This window comes from Equus caballus, chromosome 14 (assembly GCF_041296265.1).
Source record: "Equus caballus isolate H_3958 breed thoroughbred chromosome 14, TB-T2T, whole genome shotgun sequence".
NCBI lineage: Eukaryota > Metazoa > Chordata > Mammalia > Perissodactyla > Equidae > Equus > Equus caballus.
The window spans coordinates 66,397,191-66,413,085 of NC_091697.1; the positions used below are offsets into that span (position 1 = coordinate 66,397,191).

General features: G+C 51.1%; 2 protein-coding genes across 4 annotated transcripts in view; one reads left to right on the plus strand and one right to left on the minus strand.

Annotated features, from left to right (window-relative positions):
- Nucleotides 1–8,474, minus strand: part of PRDM6 (PR/SET domain 6) — a 124,761-nt gene extending 116,287 nt beyond the window's left edge. For 2 of the 3 annotated variants that reach the window (XM_070233165.1, XM_070233166.1), the window contains exon 1: nucleotides 7,093–7,684. In XM_070233165.1, the coding sequence (XP_070089266.1) occupies nucleotides 7,093–7,684 (592 nt within the window). Of the gene's footprint in view, nucleotides 1–7,092; nucleotides 7,700–8,189 lie in introns of those variants that run through there. The other variant, XM_023617794.2, reaches the window with a different exon arrangement.
- On the plus strand, nucleotides 3,722–11,894 carry LOC138917347 (uncharacterized). Its single transcript, XM_070233361.1, has 5 exons — nucleotides 3,722–3,899; nucleotides 6,534–6,803; nucleotides 6,955–7,156; nucleotides 7,252–8,498; nucleotides 8,825–11,894. Exons 1-4 carry the CDS (start codon nucleotides 3,722–3,724, stop codon nucleotides 8,297–8,299), a joined length of 1,698 nt encoding a protein of 565 aa, XP_070089462.1. The 3' UTR covers nucleotides 8,300–8,498; nucleotides 8,825–11,894.
- The last annotated feature ends 4,001 nt before the right edge of the window (nucleotides 11,895–15,895 follow it).

Sequence of the window (15,895 nt, forward strand, 5' to 3'; positions counted from 1 at the left end):
CACACACTTCACAAACCCTCTCAAGCTTCTGATTGTGAAAATAGCTTCAAGACAAAGCAGGAATGAAAAGAAAGACAATAAAAACTCATCATTACCAAGCACCAACTACATGCCAGGACCTATCTTGAACCAAATACCACATCATCTGAATATCATGAATCCCATTTTGCAGATGAGGCAACCGAGGCTTCGAGAGCAATGTAACTTGACCAAGCACCAGAAACTAGAAAGTGGCGAGAAAGATTCACAGTCACGTCTGCCTGACCCCAAAGCCTCTAAACCTGGAGATCCGGGAAGACTAATGAAGCCGGGGGAATTTTATATCCAAACTCATAATTTAATCGATAGAGTTGAAATATTTCACTAAAGTCACTATCTTGGGGCCACAAAAATTACGGTATCATGATCGAATTACAGAGATTTCTCTTTCCCACACTCTTGGGTTTGGGGTTGAAATAAGAGAATGAATTGGAAAGCAAATAGATAATGTCCATAATTTTGAATTTTAGTGCCTAACTTCAGAGATGGCCTTTCAGCACCTTAGCAAAAATAGCTTAAAACAAATGACAATAAGCAAAGGCAAATGCCCATAAAAATAAAAATAAATTACCCCAGGGAGTTGCTTAAGTTTCCTTTTCTGGTTGGCTTAATGAAACAAAGGGTGAGAAGCAAGAGTGTTTGGTATTCACTCCCCTCACAGTCCAGACCAGAGATTCTCTCAACTTCCAACAGCTCCACCACACAGAATATCACACCAACTACATCAGTAATAAAATAGGGAGCAAAAGTAGCGACTTCACCCACCACCCCTGACAGCAAGCACGCTCCCAATATTTGCTATGCATGAAAAAACTATGGCTAGTCCTTTCTCTATGGAGTCCTCCGAAGCTCTCTTCAACTTCCTAAATTTCATTTGTCTCCATGAGGTATTGAAAAAAGTTAATAGTAGCATTTTGCAGAGTGAAAAGCTGAGGCTCTCCCAATATTTAGAAGATCACCTAATGTTAGGTCCACAGCAGAGCAGGCAAGGCCAGGTCACTTTCATTAGTCTACGCAACAAGAGTCTTAATTTATAAACCACTTCATGCTGTATCAAAATATTCTGCCAGAAAAGTTGCCCAGTCACATCAAAGTATATCCTTTATCCTAACGTTATTGTTTTTTAATACCCAAAACCTCCTCTGCTGAAAACATTTGGCTTCTGACTTATGTCTTGGAGTCCCAAAGGAGCTTGAGGATGTTTAAAACAAGTAACTGATTACTTGGGGTTGACAAGTGTGGCGCAAGTAGATGAACATTCTAGCAGAGTATTTTCTAGACAGCGAGCCATAAACACCTACATGAAAAAGTTTGAGGGAGAAGTAGGCTAGATGCCCAAACTACACATAAATATACATATATGTACATATTATATATATAATACATACATTACACACAGCATTCCATGCCAAGCAATATGTAATACGAGTCTATTTGTATTCATAAAGAGGAGTCAAATACTGTTCCTACCTTCTCTTAAAGTCAGGGTAAGTTTTTCTACAAATTATTTTGTACTTATTATTATTATAATTATAATTATTATTCATAAGGGCTTTTCTGTATCTGTGAGAAATATTATGTTCTCCAAGCAGGACACTTTGAAATGCCAATTTAGCCTCAAGGAATATAAGAGATCATGGTCTCTTTTCTATCTTTAATAGATCTGTTAATGCTCTCGTTTACGGGTCCCTAACAAGGGAAGGCGGTATCGTTAAGTTACAGCCTTGCTCACCCACTGACTTGAGAAGGCCAGGCCCAGTGGTGCGCAGAGCACACTTTCACTCTTCGTTCCACATCTTTCTGTATTGTTTGAATGTTTTTACAAGTGCATGTACTACTTCTGTAATTGAAAATGGATCTATTTTTAAGGTAAAAGAGGCGAAGCAGGCTATGGTTCTCTTTTCTGGTATTTTATTTCTCGTTCTAGGAAAGGTGAAATACAAAATGTTTCAGGGCTGGTTTGGTGTCTGGCGAGGCCGACGGGCGGTGTGGGCGCCGGCAGAGCCTGGGCCCGCAGGCAGCACCCTCCGCTGCCCACCGCCTCGCCGCCGCCCTGGCCTGCCCTGCCCCGCCCTCACCCGGCCTCTGCACAGGGAACAAGGAGCCGCGAAGAGCCTGCCTCCCCTCCTGGGCAGCAGGAACCGCCGGGCTATAAATCCTCCGCGGCGGCCGCCGCCGAGGTCGCGGCCCTCAGCCCCGCAGGCCGAGCCCGGCGGGCCGGCGCCCATCGATCCCCTCCCGGGGACGCGGCCCGGGGACGGCCGTCTGCTGGCAGCGCCGCGTGCGCTGTGCGCGCGGGCACCGGCGACAGGGGTCGCGGGGTGGCTGGGGCTGGCCCACGGGGCAGAGGGCAGGCAGGGCGCGCGGCGGGACCTTGCGGCCGCAGAGTTCACGGCCCGGCCCTCCCCGCGCCACGGGCCAGACGGCTGGCGGTGGGCGATGCGCGGGCGGGCGCTCAGGGCCCCGGCTGGAGGCCTCGGCGCGTAGGCTGCGTTTCGAAGGCCTCGCCCCCTTCCTGCCCGCGAAGGGCTTTCTTACGAGAGCAGACGTGGCCGCCGGCGCCCTTTCCCCGGAGCCCCGCCACCCACCCAGCCCTCTCCTTCCACTCGGCCGGAGTCTTCCAGGCTCCCCGAAGGGGTTAGCCCCGCCATCGGGAAGGGGAGCCGATTGTGGTCGCGCCCCCGCCTCCCGCGGAACCTTCTCGAGGATTCTCTCCGTAGGCGAGTTTAAGGCTCCTTACGAATCGCAGACGCGCTGGGCTTTCCCTGCTCGGCTTGGCCCTGGGTCCAAGAGGAAGAGACAAAAGGGGGAGGGAAAGAGGGAGAGGGAGGAAATGTGGATTTTATTTGTCTCCCGACGACTGTATTAATAAATTAAATGGGAGCACCAGTGTGCGAGGGCGAGAGGATATTGCGCGGAGATCCACCCGGCCGGCCCTGCCCCTGCGAGGCCGCCATATACAAGGCGGAGATGATGAATAGGAGGCGCGAGAGGAGATCGAAGCGGGCTTGGGCTGGCTCCACTCTCTCCTACAAAACTATAGGGCAATTAATTGTGGCTTGTCCCCTCATCCTTCATCTCCTGGTGGCACATATCGATGGAGATTACTGCTGATGGACCGTTTTATCACCTTAAATAAACAGTCGCCACCTCTTCTAACCTCAATCTAATATATGGCTCTATGTTCAGTTTCAGGGCGCTAGATAACGAATGATGTAAAATAACTAAATCATGTGTGTTATGGGATGGGGCTGGGCCTGCACACAAAAAGAGAGAAAAGAGAAAAAGAAAAATAGAACAATACAATAGCCCACATTGACGCCGGAGCCTCCCTCCCACCAGGGACCAGGTCTGAAATCTAAGTCGCTTGCTGGCCACTGACAGCGGGGACATTGCGTAGGAGGAGCGCCGCGAGTGTGCCTCGGTGGCAGGAAAGCCTGCTGGTGGGTCACTGGGTTTGGGAGCTTCCCAAACAGGACCTGGGTTTTTCAACCGAGTGGGAAGAGATTAGGGAAAGTCAGAAAATACCCGCTCTCCTTTAACTCTTTCCCTGCGCCCTCGACCGGACAAATCAGTGGTGGGCCCAGATGTCCTTCTCTCCCCCAGTCCCTCTCCCCAAACCCTTGGACAGGGTGGCGCTACCAACTGGAGAGCCTCAGACCCTACTCTTACACCTGTGAACATGCAAGCGCTGTTCCCGGCGCTGAGCCCTGCGCAGCAAGGCTCCCCTAAACCAGGAGGCGACAGAGACCTCCAGCTGGGGAGGTTGCAGAGCGGCCGGACTATCGGCAGAGAGACTCTCGGAGGCCTTAGCTCCCGCCTTCCTACCCAGTATGAGGGAGAAACATTTTCACAAAAAGGTATGAAAAAATAATTGGTTTGGCTGTCTCCTTACAAACACAGATGCCACGTGCGCCCCGTGGCGGTCTCTCGCTACCTTCCAAGAGTGGTGACAGGGTCTCAGAGCAACGCACCACCTCCTAGAGCCCGAGAAGAGGCCACTGAGACGGCGTCTGATGGAATCAATGGCTTCAGGCAACCGAACAGCAAACCAGGGCAGTAATATAAGAGGGGGAAGAAAGGGCCCCATCCCCCATTTACATTACACAACGACCACCGGACTCTGAAGAGATGAAAGAAGAGGCAGCTAAGCGTTCAGAGCTTCAGTGGAAAGTGTTCTTCAGTCATAGAATAAATTGATACCTGGAGTCAGATAACAGGAATATATTGGAAGAACTCACCCGGGCTAGCTTGTATAGTTTCTGCTGTTTTTAAATCTTGTGTGAAAGAGAGCTACAAGACCTCCACTATGCCTTCACTATGGCATTTGCCAGAGATGCCAGTAAAGTTTCAAGGTGAAACTACTGTTACTGATTCACAAGTGTTACTGGGTTGCTGATCCCAGGCAAAAAAAGTTACTCTTCTAAAGGAAACAGGGAAGTAAGAAGGCCCCTTTCTTTGCCTTGTAAGAAAAAGAGAGTTTTGACTCAAGACAAAGTAACAGAATGAAGCAAGGCTGAGTGGTGGCTTCACAAAATTCTTTTAGGGGAAGATGGCAAGACTGAAAGGAACCCGAGGGAAATCTACACATGAGAACTTAATAGATGCTCCCCTTCCTACCTCTCACCCCACCCGCCACCCGCGTACTACCTGCCGGTGGGGAGAAGCTGTGGTTTTCACCCCCTTTCTAGTAACAAACATACCAACTTCTCCTGCCAAGGGAAAAAAGTTTCCCACCCTTCGCATTTCTGATTTGTTTTGAGCTCCTAGCTAGATTAAACTCAATCACTTCTCACTTCATCTTTGTAAAAACACATCCCAAGGCTTAAAATAAGTGCCTAGCTTGCCCAGAGAAGTTCCTGAAAGAATGGGAGACCTCATCTCCCAGCACTACACAGAGCTCTCTCAGCTTTCTATTTTCTTTCTCAATTGCCCATTAATTAGGGAGCAACGTGAAGTGTAACTCTAAGAGAACAATCTGACTTCCTTTCCCTTCGGTCTTTTCCCCTGCACTTTGCACACTGAAGCAGTCCAATGGACTCAAAAGGAGATGCCAGAAGATTAACACAATAGGAATAATTTAAATAAATCATAATTCATTTCTTCCAGCCAGAGGAAAAAATTTACCTAGGCAATAAACTGGTTCAATAGCTATATATTAATTAGGAATCTGTCTCAATTTTTTCTCTGATTAGTCTAGCTTTTTCTCTGGTGAAAATGTATTGAACCTCAAGATTGCGCTGTAAACGGTACAGGGAGCTCAGCACACAGCCAGGACTTTGGGGCGCGCTGCTGGTGTCTTTTCCAGCACTGATTCCATTCAAAGGAGAAAGTGCAAGCTCAGTGAAGCACTCTCAGCCCAAAATGACCATATTCCACTTTGTGGTAAAAAAAGTCTTTTCATTTCTTATTTATTTCACGTGTTTAAAGGACTGCTTTGAAAACACATTCAAGAAATTCAGTAGGAGATAAGTACTTTTTGAAATCCACTGACAATATAATTTTATAAAATTTTCTGAAACTCTGAGATACAAGAGTCTTTTTAACTGCAGAGCAAATTCAAGTTGAAACCCTCATTTTAAACACGTATTTTACACTCAGACTTCAGAAAGGAAAAAAGTAGAGAACTGCCCTTATTGTTAGTAATAATCATCTCCATCAGAACAATTATTTCCAGCCATTAAGAGAAGATTAATACACCTCAATCACTATGCTCATGCCCAGTGTTTTTCATCAAAGTAATGACTTTGAGAGTCCTTAAAATAACTAGAATCTGAAGTTATTTTGCTTTTGCAACGAATTGAGAAGTTCACAGAGTGGTAGACATTTTGCAAGAAGGGAGTTATTCAAGATAGAAATAACAACACATGTTTATGATCATCTTTCCTCATACAGAAGCTAGAGGAAGGAATGAGATGAAGAAAATAGCTGAGTGAGTATTGATCTTTCAAATCCTGTATTGCTTTCAAGCTGACTCTCTTATCCTGCTTTAACGGTCTCTCCAGAGGTCTCTGGAAGTATTTACCCCAACACGTTAGGTGTAAACATATTGCAACTTTTGAAATTACCAAAAAGAAGTGGATATAAAGTAATACACATTCTTGGTCTTCATTTAAAGTTTTGCTTCAAACCTCAAAATGGAACTGTGCTTGTGATAAGCGTTTGAAAATATGAATTTAGGAACTGAAGCTAGAAGAGACCTGATGTTTAATTAGGTGTTTGCTGTTTACTTGGGGACAAGGAGAGTAAGCTTCTTATACTAAATTACCGTTACCCTAGTTTTTAAAAAATAAGTAAGTACGCCAACACGGGTGGCTACCGACTGCGAACGATTGCAGGGTCAAGGGTGCACGGAGAACGCGGGATCCGCAGGGAACGACCCTGCCCTGAAGACGCGATATTTTTCTCACTAAACTTTTCTTTTCTTTTCTTGCTTTTCTAAATAAATAACAGACCTAAGAATAATGCCTGCCCACAGGGAAAAACTGACCCAGTTGTCATCCAAAACTCCGACCCCAGAGAAGCTCGGCCAGCCAGCAGCTCCCTGCCGGTACCCCCGACAACCCCGAGGCCCGAAAATGAGCTGACGCAGTTCACCCAGAGAGAAGGTAGAGAGAAGGAGACACAAGCCCTGGGATCCACTCTCCCTAGAAAGGCTGAGACCCTCAATTGTCCCGCTAAGGCCCGCCTGTCCCCGGCACCCCCCATCGCGCGCGGCCAGTACACGACCGGCGCGGGGCTATCCTGCGGGAGGACCGAGATCTGTATATCCCGGTCCTCGAACAACTCGAGTCCTAAAGACTTGGGGCTGCGAAGCAGAGGATGAGGGGAGAGCGAAGAGGTAACCCTGAGGTGCCACCCGGTCATCCCATCCCTTTTCCTTCCTTCTCTAACGCCGGAAAACTTTTCCGACAGTGGTCTGGGAGGTGCGGGTCCGCGGCCTGGACCAGCCCACCACCCGGTGTCCCCCTCATCAGACCCGCCTCCCCGACGGGCGCCCGCGCTCCACGGCACCAGCGCCCGGGAGAGAACGCGCGGGCTGCGGCTACGTACGGTTGTTGGGGTCGCTGGTGTGCTGGTTGAGCGGGATGATCTCCATGCGCTGCTGCCCGTACAGGTAATAGTCCAGCTCCTCGGCGCTGCAGCGGAAGCGCGGGGCGCCCCGGCCATCTCCGCCGCCGCTGCCGCACTTGGAGGGCCCCGGGCCTGAAGCGACGCTGAGGCACAGGTCCTTGGGGGGCAGCGGCTCCGCGGCGACGGCGGCGGCGGCCAGGGGCGCAAACACCGGCAGCTGCGCGACGGGCAGGGCCGAGAGCCCCGCGAGCGCGGCAGCGGCGGCGGCGGCGGCGGCGGCGCAGGAGGAGGCAGAGGAGGCCGAGGTGGAGGAGGAAGCCGGAGTGGAGGAGGCGGAGGAGAGCGAGGCGGGCCGCGGGCGCAGGCTGTCGGGAGGAGGCTCCGCGCGCTCGGGAGGCGGCGGCGGCGGCGGCGGCTGGAGAGGCTGCGGCGCGCCCAGGGTACCCGCGGCGCCGCCGCCCTTGAGCGGGCCGCCGCCTCCGCCGTGCGGGAAAAGTTGCTGCCAGTGCTGCAGATAGGCTGGGTCCACTTTGAGGAAGGCCGAGCCGCCGGGGTCTCCGGGCTTCAGCATGTCCGACGCCTCAAGCTGATGGCAGAGGGCAGAGAGGAGGGTGCGCGTGAGCCGGGCCAAAGGCCTAGTGCGAGAGGGGCGGGGAGGACGGCCGCCGAGACCCCGGAGCGAGAGCCCGAGCCCTTGGCTCCGCCGGCGACCGCCGGGTTTGGCAGCTCCCTCTTCCAAACTCCGCTGTGGCGCAAAGTTTACTCCGAAGCCGCGGCGCCGCGCGGAGGGAGCTGTGTGCGCGCTGCCTTGCCTTCCAGCCGGGGAGCCCAGCTTCCACCCTGCACTGGTGAAGCCCGGCGAGAGGGTGCTTCTCGCACAACTCAGCTGCAGGACGCCACTCCCGCCCTCGGCCGGCGCCCAGAGCCGACCCGAGCCGGAGTGGCGCAGCGCCCGAGCCGCGTTGGCCTCCGGCGCCAGGAGGCGGGACAGTCTCGCCCCCCGCCCCCAGCCCGGGACCTCCAGCCTCCTATCCCCGGGGCTCAAGACCCTCAGTTCTATATGATGCTCGCCTTACCTGAAAACTCTGAGTCTCCGGCGGGAGCGTGCGTGTATCTCGATGAGCGTGCGGGAGAGTGTGCGTCCCGGGTGCTCTACATGCCCCTGGGCAGCTTAGGAGAGCCCTAGAGATCGGCCCCCCGGAGCCCTCCCCGGCCGCGAACGAGGGATGTGGAGGCCTGCGGAGGGCGCAAAAGCAGTCGGGCCGAGAGCGCGGGAGCGCGGGCTGACCCGGGCGCCGGACGGAGCCGCCGTGGGCTGCTGCGCTCGGCCGCCGCCGCGTCCCGGCTCCTCGGCTCCAAGCTCTGGCAGCCTCCCGGCTGGACACGTGGGTTTTACGACAGCACAAAATACAAGTGTGTGTGTATGTGTGTGTGTGTGTGTGAGAGAGAGAGAGAGAGAGAGAGAGACAGAGAGAGAGAGAGAGAGAGAGAGAGAGAGAGATGGGGGGTTGGGGGGAGGCGGGAGGCAGGCCAGAAGAACTAAGAGGAGGGGAGAGGGAAGAAGGAAGTTCTAACTCGGCTATATCCACATACTGCCTGTGCGCCTCTCCTGCACAAATGCCTCCTCCGCCCTCCCACCCCCCACTTTTTTTTGGCGTGACGTCTCTCGCTCGCCTGTTGTCTCTTTCTGACCATGATATATCTTTTCTAGGTGCCGGTTCGCTGCCCTGATCCTGAAAGCAGTGGAAACGCGGAAACCGGAATGCATCTCCGCACGCACTCCTGTGTCCGCATCGGGGCAGGCGCGCTCAGCCCGGCGAGTGGACCAGTTCCTGGGGCGGGTTTGCGCTTTTGCCCGGCTCAGTTTTCCCAGGAGTACTGCTGGGTGCTAGATTAGACTAGCCCGCCACGCAACCTCTAACATAAATTTGGGGGGCGGAGGGTGAGGGAGTCTGGCGGGGAGGGGGAGAGTCAGGGGCGAGGCGGGTTGCGCTCGGGAATGTAATCCTCACTCCGCAGCGGAGGAGGCAGGCTCTGCCGAGCTGGGAGGTGAGACCGAGGGTCTCTAAAGGGCGGCTGGTCCTGGCGGGACTCAAGACTGGCGGTGGGGCTGGGAGGCGGCTGCAATGAAGTCTCACACCGCCCAGCGTGCAGCCCACCCACTCTCAAGTTGTCTTCCTGGGGGGCTCCCTCCTTCTCCTTGTTGGCATGGGAGGCAAGTATCGAGAGCCACGTCTCGTGGTACAACCGCCCCCGGAAACAAGTGAGGCTTGTTTGCCTTTGGCTACCTGGGGCTGTTCTGGGAGGAGTCACACCCTAAAACCTGGCGTCCGAGGTGCAGGGTGGAAGCGCAGTCTCACCCTCACCTTGCCTATTCCGGGCGCCTTGGGCCTCCACCACCCTTCCAGGCGCGATCTCACATCCCGGAATTAGGCGCCCGCGCCCAGCTCTTCCAAGCATTCACAGTGCTGTGGGGAGGGCACGGACAGGGTGGGTGAAATTGATGGGTTCAGGCGCTTTCCTATCGCCGGAGCTTTGTCCACACCTCAAAAAGAAGAAATGACACTTGTCTTTCTCCAAACAAACCAACTTATGTAACACCCGCTACCCTGAACAATTAATAGCCATTCGTTCCTGATTTCTGCTTGTTTCTTTTTGTCTTCCCACCACTAATTTCGTCTGAGTCTGGGAAACGCGCTGTTTAGACTCTCCGGGTCTCACGCAGGATGCCTGGATGCTGGTTGGAGCCACAGAGTTGGACCGAAAATGTTTTGACTGGCGTCGTTGTGACAAGGTCATCAGTCATCCCTGGATAGATTGATAGTACCCAAGTTGAAGGCAAACACCACGAGGGAAAACCCACGGTGCTGAGGACCCCGAGGCTAACCAGGCAGCCTCCGTAGGCTTTGAACAACTCCATCCGGAGGGGAGGATGAAGTTCCAGGCCCGTTTCAGTTAATCTGCTCGCAGAACTGCCAAAGAGTGCCCGTCGGGCTACGGGAGAAGGGGCAAACTCTCTTTCTCACACTCTCCTGGTTCATTGCTGAGAATCGAGGAGTCTGCTCTGTTCTTTGCGAGAGACAGGGAGCACCGAGAATGGAAGCCCCGACGCAGCAGCAGCGGCCCGGCGCCGGCCACTTACAAGCGCTGTGGGACTGGCTGTCCCAAAGAACTCCTCCCCTCACCGCCCCCAAACACACTTGAAAGCCTCGGGATTTTGAGACACTAGTTGCAGCAACCGCTGCGGCGGCCTCCTGCCTCCCACACTCGGGGAAGCCAGGGGGTTCCCTTTGTAATAAGATTAGCTGACCGGTTAGTGAGAGCTTTCGACAGGCCAGGCACGGGTAGGCGCTTCAATTACATTTAGTCCGCCCAGCAACCACTAGGAGAAAGCATTGTCCTTAACCCCCATATTACAGATGGGGGCACTGAGGCTCAGAAAGGTTAGGTAGGTTGCCTAAGGTCACGCCGTTAATGAGTGATGGAGACAGATTCAACCTGGGGTCAGCGAGGCACCAAGTGCATTTTCCTGCCCACCTTGGTCAATCCCCCACCCTTTCTTTCCGGACTGACAGCAGGGGGGTGTGGGGGCACCTTGGGGGAGACCTGGCTTCCTCCTCGTGCTTCTGGGACCCAGGGGAGAAGCAGAGACTGTAGAGAGCCTCTCTCTCTCACTGTGACTGTGTGGTGTCTCGGACCTGCCAGATTCGAGGGGCCCCCTCCCCAGAGGCCTAGGGCCTGCGCGGGTGGAGAAGCGATGGGACTCCAGAGCCCAGAGGCCTTAGGGAACTCCCGTGAAGGAGGTGGGCGAAAGTTAGAGGGGGCGCTCAGGGGGCAGGGGAGTCCAGGAGCTCAGGAAAGGTCTCAAGGGGAGTGTAGCAGGAGTCCGAGCATCCCCAGCAGGCCCACCATGCCGGGCAGGGCCCCTGCTCCGACCTTGACCTCCAGGAGGGAATTGGCTGGGCCAGAGGTCAGCGCATCCCCTCCCCCGCCCCCTCCATCGCCCCTCGCCCCCCGCCAGGGGCGCACCACCCCGAGCTGCCCAGGCCAGACGGCCGGCTGCCCCAGGCGCTGCCTTCGTTGCGGAGGCTGCTGCCCGCTCCCCGAGCTGTTCCTGGGCCCGCTGGGCCAGGGCCACCCTGGCAAGTCTCGGGGGGGGGGGGGGGGGGTTAGAAGGCGAGCTTATTGACCATAAGACATGAACCCCCGAAATCCGCTCCCTTCCTCTTCATTATTTAGAGGAAGACCGCGGAAACAAATCACTTCTACCACTTAAAGAAGCGAGGAAACCTTTATAAGAATCCATCGCTCCCAAATCGATGGGTGAATATTTGCTGGGAATTTGTTCCAGAGGAATAAATAAGGAGCGTGAGTGTATTAAATGCAAACGGGGGGACACGGTGGTGTTTTTCTTCATTGATTAATGACCTCTAAAATAAAACAAGTGGGAAGAGGAGCCGGGATCGATAAATTAACTACCCAAATTCATCATTTTCTCGAGCAATTTTTCCCCCCCCCGAAAATTATCCTTAGGAAGCCCATTGTACCCTTAGCTGGGAGGAAGGAAGGCAGTGGGAGGACAGAGCAGGGAGGGGGTGGCAGGAAGGGGCAGGAAAGGAAGAAGAGGACTGTGTCCTGGAGACCTTCTATCTGATTTCGTTTGACATACAATCTTAAAGTTTGCCTTTCGTATTAATTATTTTTTTCCTGATGCAGGAAGGGAACAAATGGTCGGTTGCCTTTGACAGGACTCCAATAAAGGATTCAGCAGCTCTCCTCTCTGCCCTCGGCACTCCTGCTTCTAGGTTTAAGGTCATGGGTGGCTGAGTTAATAATTCATTAATATAGACATTTATTCAGAAGGGTTCTCCGAGATCCACTCTCCAGGCCTCCTCCCAGAGATTTATTTTCCTGGAAAATGGATGGGGGTTGGGGGAGTGTCGGGCTGCAGGTGAAAGGAGGAGAGAAGGAGAAAAAGGAAAATGAAGAGAGAGGCTGGACACAGCTAGGAGGAATCTTTGTTTAGCCAGGTTAGTGGACAGGTCACTCTAGCCTGCTGTCAAAAACTTGATTGAAAATCTGGCATCCAGACAGCACAGGGACACTGGCCTCCGGTAGTTCTTTCTCCTCCTTCTACATCGGTTCATTCACTTTTAAGCTCCATTTCTCTGTGCTTTAGGATCGGGAAAGAGCCAGCTAACTGAGGACCTTGGAATGCAGGCAAAAAGGGCAAATCTCTGGAAAGAGACTACCCCATAGCCGAGAAGTTCCCAAAGGAGGAGCTTTGCAACTTGCCAGACCTGGAATCTAAAAGAAGCTCCACTCCCAAGGGTATCGGCAGCTTCTGGTGGACACTCTACTGGCTCTGAAAGGGCCCACGGGGGCATTAAACAAACAAAACCCCGAAGTCCGGATCCTCATGAAATCCAAGTTGTAGGGGGTGGAGACAAAAAGTAAACAACAAACAAGTCCCTGTCAGATGGTAGTAAGTACTCTGGAGAGCAAGAAAGAACAGATAAAAGGGAAAGGGTACAGCAGGTGGAGGGTGCTATGCAGTGGTCAGGGAAGGCTGCTCCTATCAGGTGGAATTTGAAGACTCTTAAAGCAAGAGGATGCTGGTTTCATGCCTAGAGTGGGGCATTCTCTGCTCTAACCTATAGCCCAGGGGCCTCCCCTGAAGAGCCCCCAAGGCCCAGGGAGAGATTCTGCTTTGCTCCTACCTGTGCCCACCTGGTTCCCACGAGGTGTTGTGAGCTTCTGGATGTCCTCTCAAATCCCTCTGTTCCCTGTTTACATCAGCTGAACTCACCTCTCTTGCTGGCAACTTAGAGCCTTACACAGTGACCTACCCCAAACTCTCTGGGCCTCAGTTTCTTCAATGGTCAAATGAAAAGATGAGACTAATGTGGCTTTCTATCCTAAGCTTTTTATGAAGCAGCTACCAAATTCTGACCTCCCTTTCTACCACCCATTTTATGTCCCACCTCTTGGATGCCTTGAGTCTGAGGTATGCGGTGCGTAACATGTATTGAGAAACCAAAACAAGAAAACCTGCACCATTTGTTTTAATCACTGCCATCTTCCCATTGATCCCTTTGCATCTTCACTCTTTGTCCTTACTCAGTGATAGAAAACAGTGCCAGCTCCCATCGGAAAGGAAGGGTGTGAGGAGAAAGACACACGAAGTGGGAGGCCCTGAAAAGCTTAGGGCGCAGAAGTCAGCTCTTTCCTCAGATGATGCAGCCTGAGCCTCCCCTTTCTTCTGAGGCCGTGGCAGTTTATACTTGTCGTCTCCTCGGCTTTCCTCCTGTCACAGCAGTACTGAGAAGGGAAGCTCCTCACTACGCCAGGTCAAAGACGGCCTCTGGGGCCGAGAGACCATGCTCAGCCTATTTCTGACCACTCTCTTTCATCCTCTGCCAGGATCACCGCAGACAGCACCTGTTCACTACACTTGAAATGCAGCCGAACCCTCCAGCTCCTTTCAGCCTGGTCACCCAACAGCTGTCACTCAAACAATGCCTCTCAGCCACCCCAGGCCTGATTTGGATTTGACCTACTGACCTCGAGGTGAAAGGCTCTACAGTCCATTACCAATCCCTGGGGCCAGTTCATTCTCCCAGAAAAGCCTCTAAATATATCCTTTCCATTTGCAGGGAAATCAGCTATTAGTATTTCAAAGGCCTCATGAGTTTAAAACATATCAGGGAAGTTCAGTCACATAAAGATTAAATGAATAGCCATTGAGTAAAAAACAGCTGCTCTTTTTTTTTTTTAAGTCTTGACAAGTAAGGAGAAAAAATAATTAGACAAGGAGAACTTTCCCTTCAAAAACTCAGGTATTCCTTTCACTATCTCCTTCCTATTCACCCCTTCCCCAGAAATGTACTCTTCCATTTTTCCAGGAGTCTGTAAGAATACACAAGCCCAGTCGATGTTACCTACAAATTAACAGCTATACATAACATCTAATGAGCACCTACCATGTGCAAGAGACCATAAGGAGCTTTGGGACAGTCTCCTTTGAAGTTCTTCTAGCAAATGCTACCTGGTTCTAACACAGTCTGCACTTGGTCACCAGATTGTGGCCCAAATTAGTTGAAGCCTGTAGGCCTCGAGTTATAGTCGGGATGAGGCAAGCATATTGCGGTGCCTGTGTTTGAAGCTGGGAACATATGCTATGGTTGATTCACTTTCTGAGGGTTGGTGGTTCCTAGTTCATGGTGGGTTCCCCCAAGTGCCCGGCAACAGTCTCTAGAGTCAGGAAGGCTTCCAGTTAACTCCATAAATGACGGGCCCCTGAGGCCTTCCTTCCAGGGCATCCTGAGGAAACAGGGCCCCCGGTCTCACAGGGGCTCTTAAACACACTGTGGGAACCCTAGGAAGCCTGTCCGCCCCTTCATCATACACTCTCCTGGCTTACCCAAGCCAAGCTTACCCTAGATTGGGTAATGCCATTTCCTACCTTTGGATGGTACAAGCTATGATTCTCTGACCTACTCTTTTTAAACTGTAAAGAACTATGTAAAAAGAAAAAATATATATCTATAAAATATATTAAAAAATATATATATATATGAAATAAGCCTGAGAGGAGTTTAAAAGACTAGTAATTCAGATCCTTCTGAAGTAAAAACCATGTAGGAAAATGTTTTAGAATAGGCAGATACACTTCCCAAGGATTCTTACAGACTAATCACGGTTAATCCCCCTTCAAAAGAAAAAAAATGAAACTACAGAAAAATGACAAGACTCTTGAGACTCAAGGAAAAAAATCATTTTTTCATTGACAAGACTGTAAGATTCTTATACAGAACTAAAAAAAGACTATGCATGATCATACAATAATACACTCTTACTCCACTTTTACAATACAGTAATTGACAAGTGACACTGGAACATTGATTGGAAAATTAACATTTTTAAAATTCAGTAAGTAAAAATTTGACTTTTAGAATTATTAAGTTTGACCATGTTTTGGGCATTTCCTTTTTGTCTGTCTACATTGGCAAGCATTTTCAATCGAAACATATGTTTGGGTAGACAAGTATTTTATTTGGCAGCCACCTCATAGTTTAAGTATAGATTTCAAAATCAAATGTTTGCTCCATAAGCAAATGTTGTCAAACAGAAGCATTTCTCACAATTATTTCCTCAAAACAAATGTTTGTCTTGGAGCCAGCAGAGAAGGCCAACCATTGTAGTAAACTTCTTCAATAAATCCATCACTACTATTCTGAAACCTTTAGGACTTTCCGTTAGTCACAATCTCTTACAGATTTTCTTGTGCTGCTTTACAAGGCTAGCACCAAAAGTGCTTTTCAAGATGAGTACAAGCATTTCAAAATGATATTTTCTTGGCAAAAAGTGGATTGGAAGTACACACATGTTTAGCACTGTTTCCTTTCATTTGTGTAGATGCCATTTTACTTGTGATATGATTATGGGCACTATTTGTCTTCTCGTTTCCAGATACAGAGTTGTGAAGGTGGGTGCTTTGGGGTTCTCAGCTCCCTTCTCCCTGACAAAAAGGAGAGAGGATCAAGTTGATGTGAGTATTTGAGTGACTGTATGTGTATGTGAAGATAGAGGACAACTGTGATTTGTCCCCAAAGTCTGAGAAGGGTGTTAAGAAGAATCAGGGATGATGTAGTCTGGCTTTATTACTGAGGTCTCTTTCAACTGCAGGTGGCAGAAATTAAACAGGTAACAGCTTTTTTTTTTTTTTTGTAAAGGCTTCGATAATATCCATATGAAAAACCAGGTTATGAAGTTTCCGGTA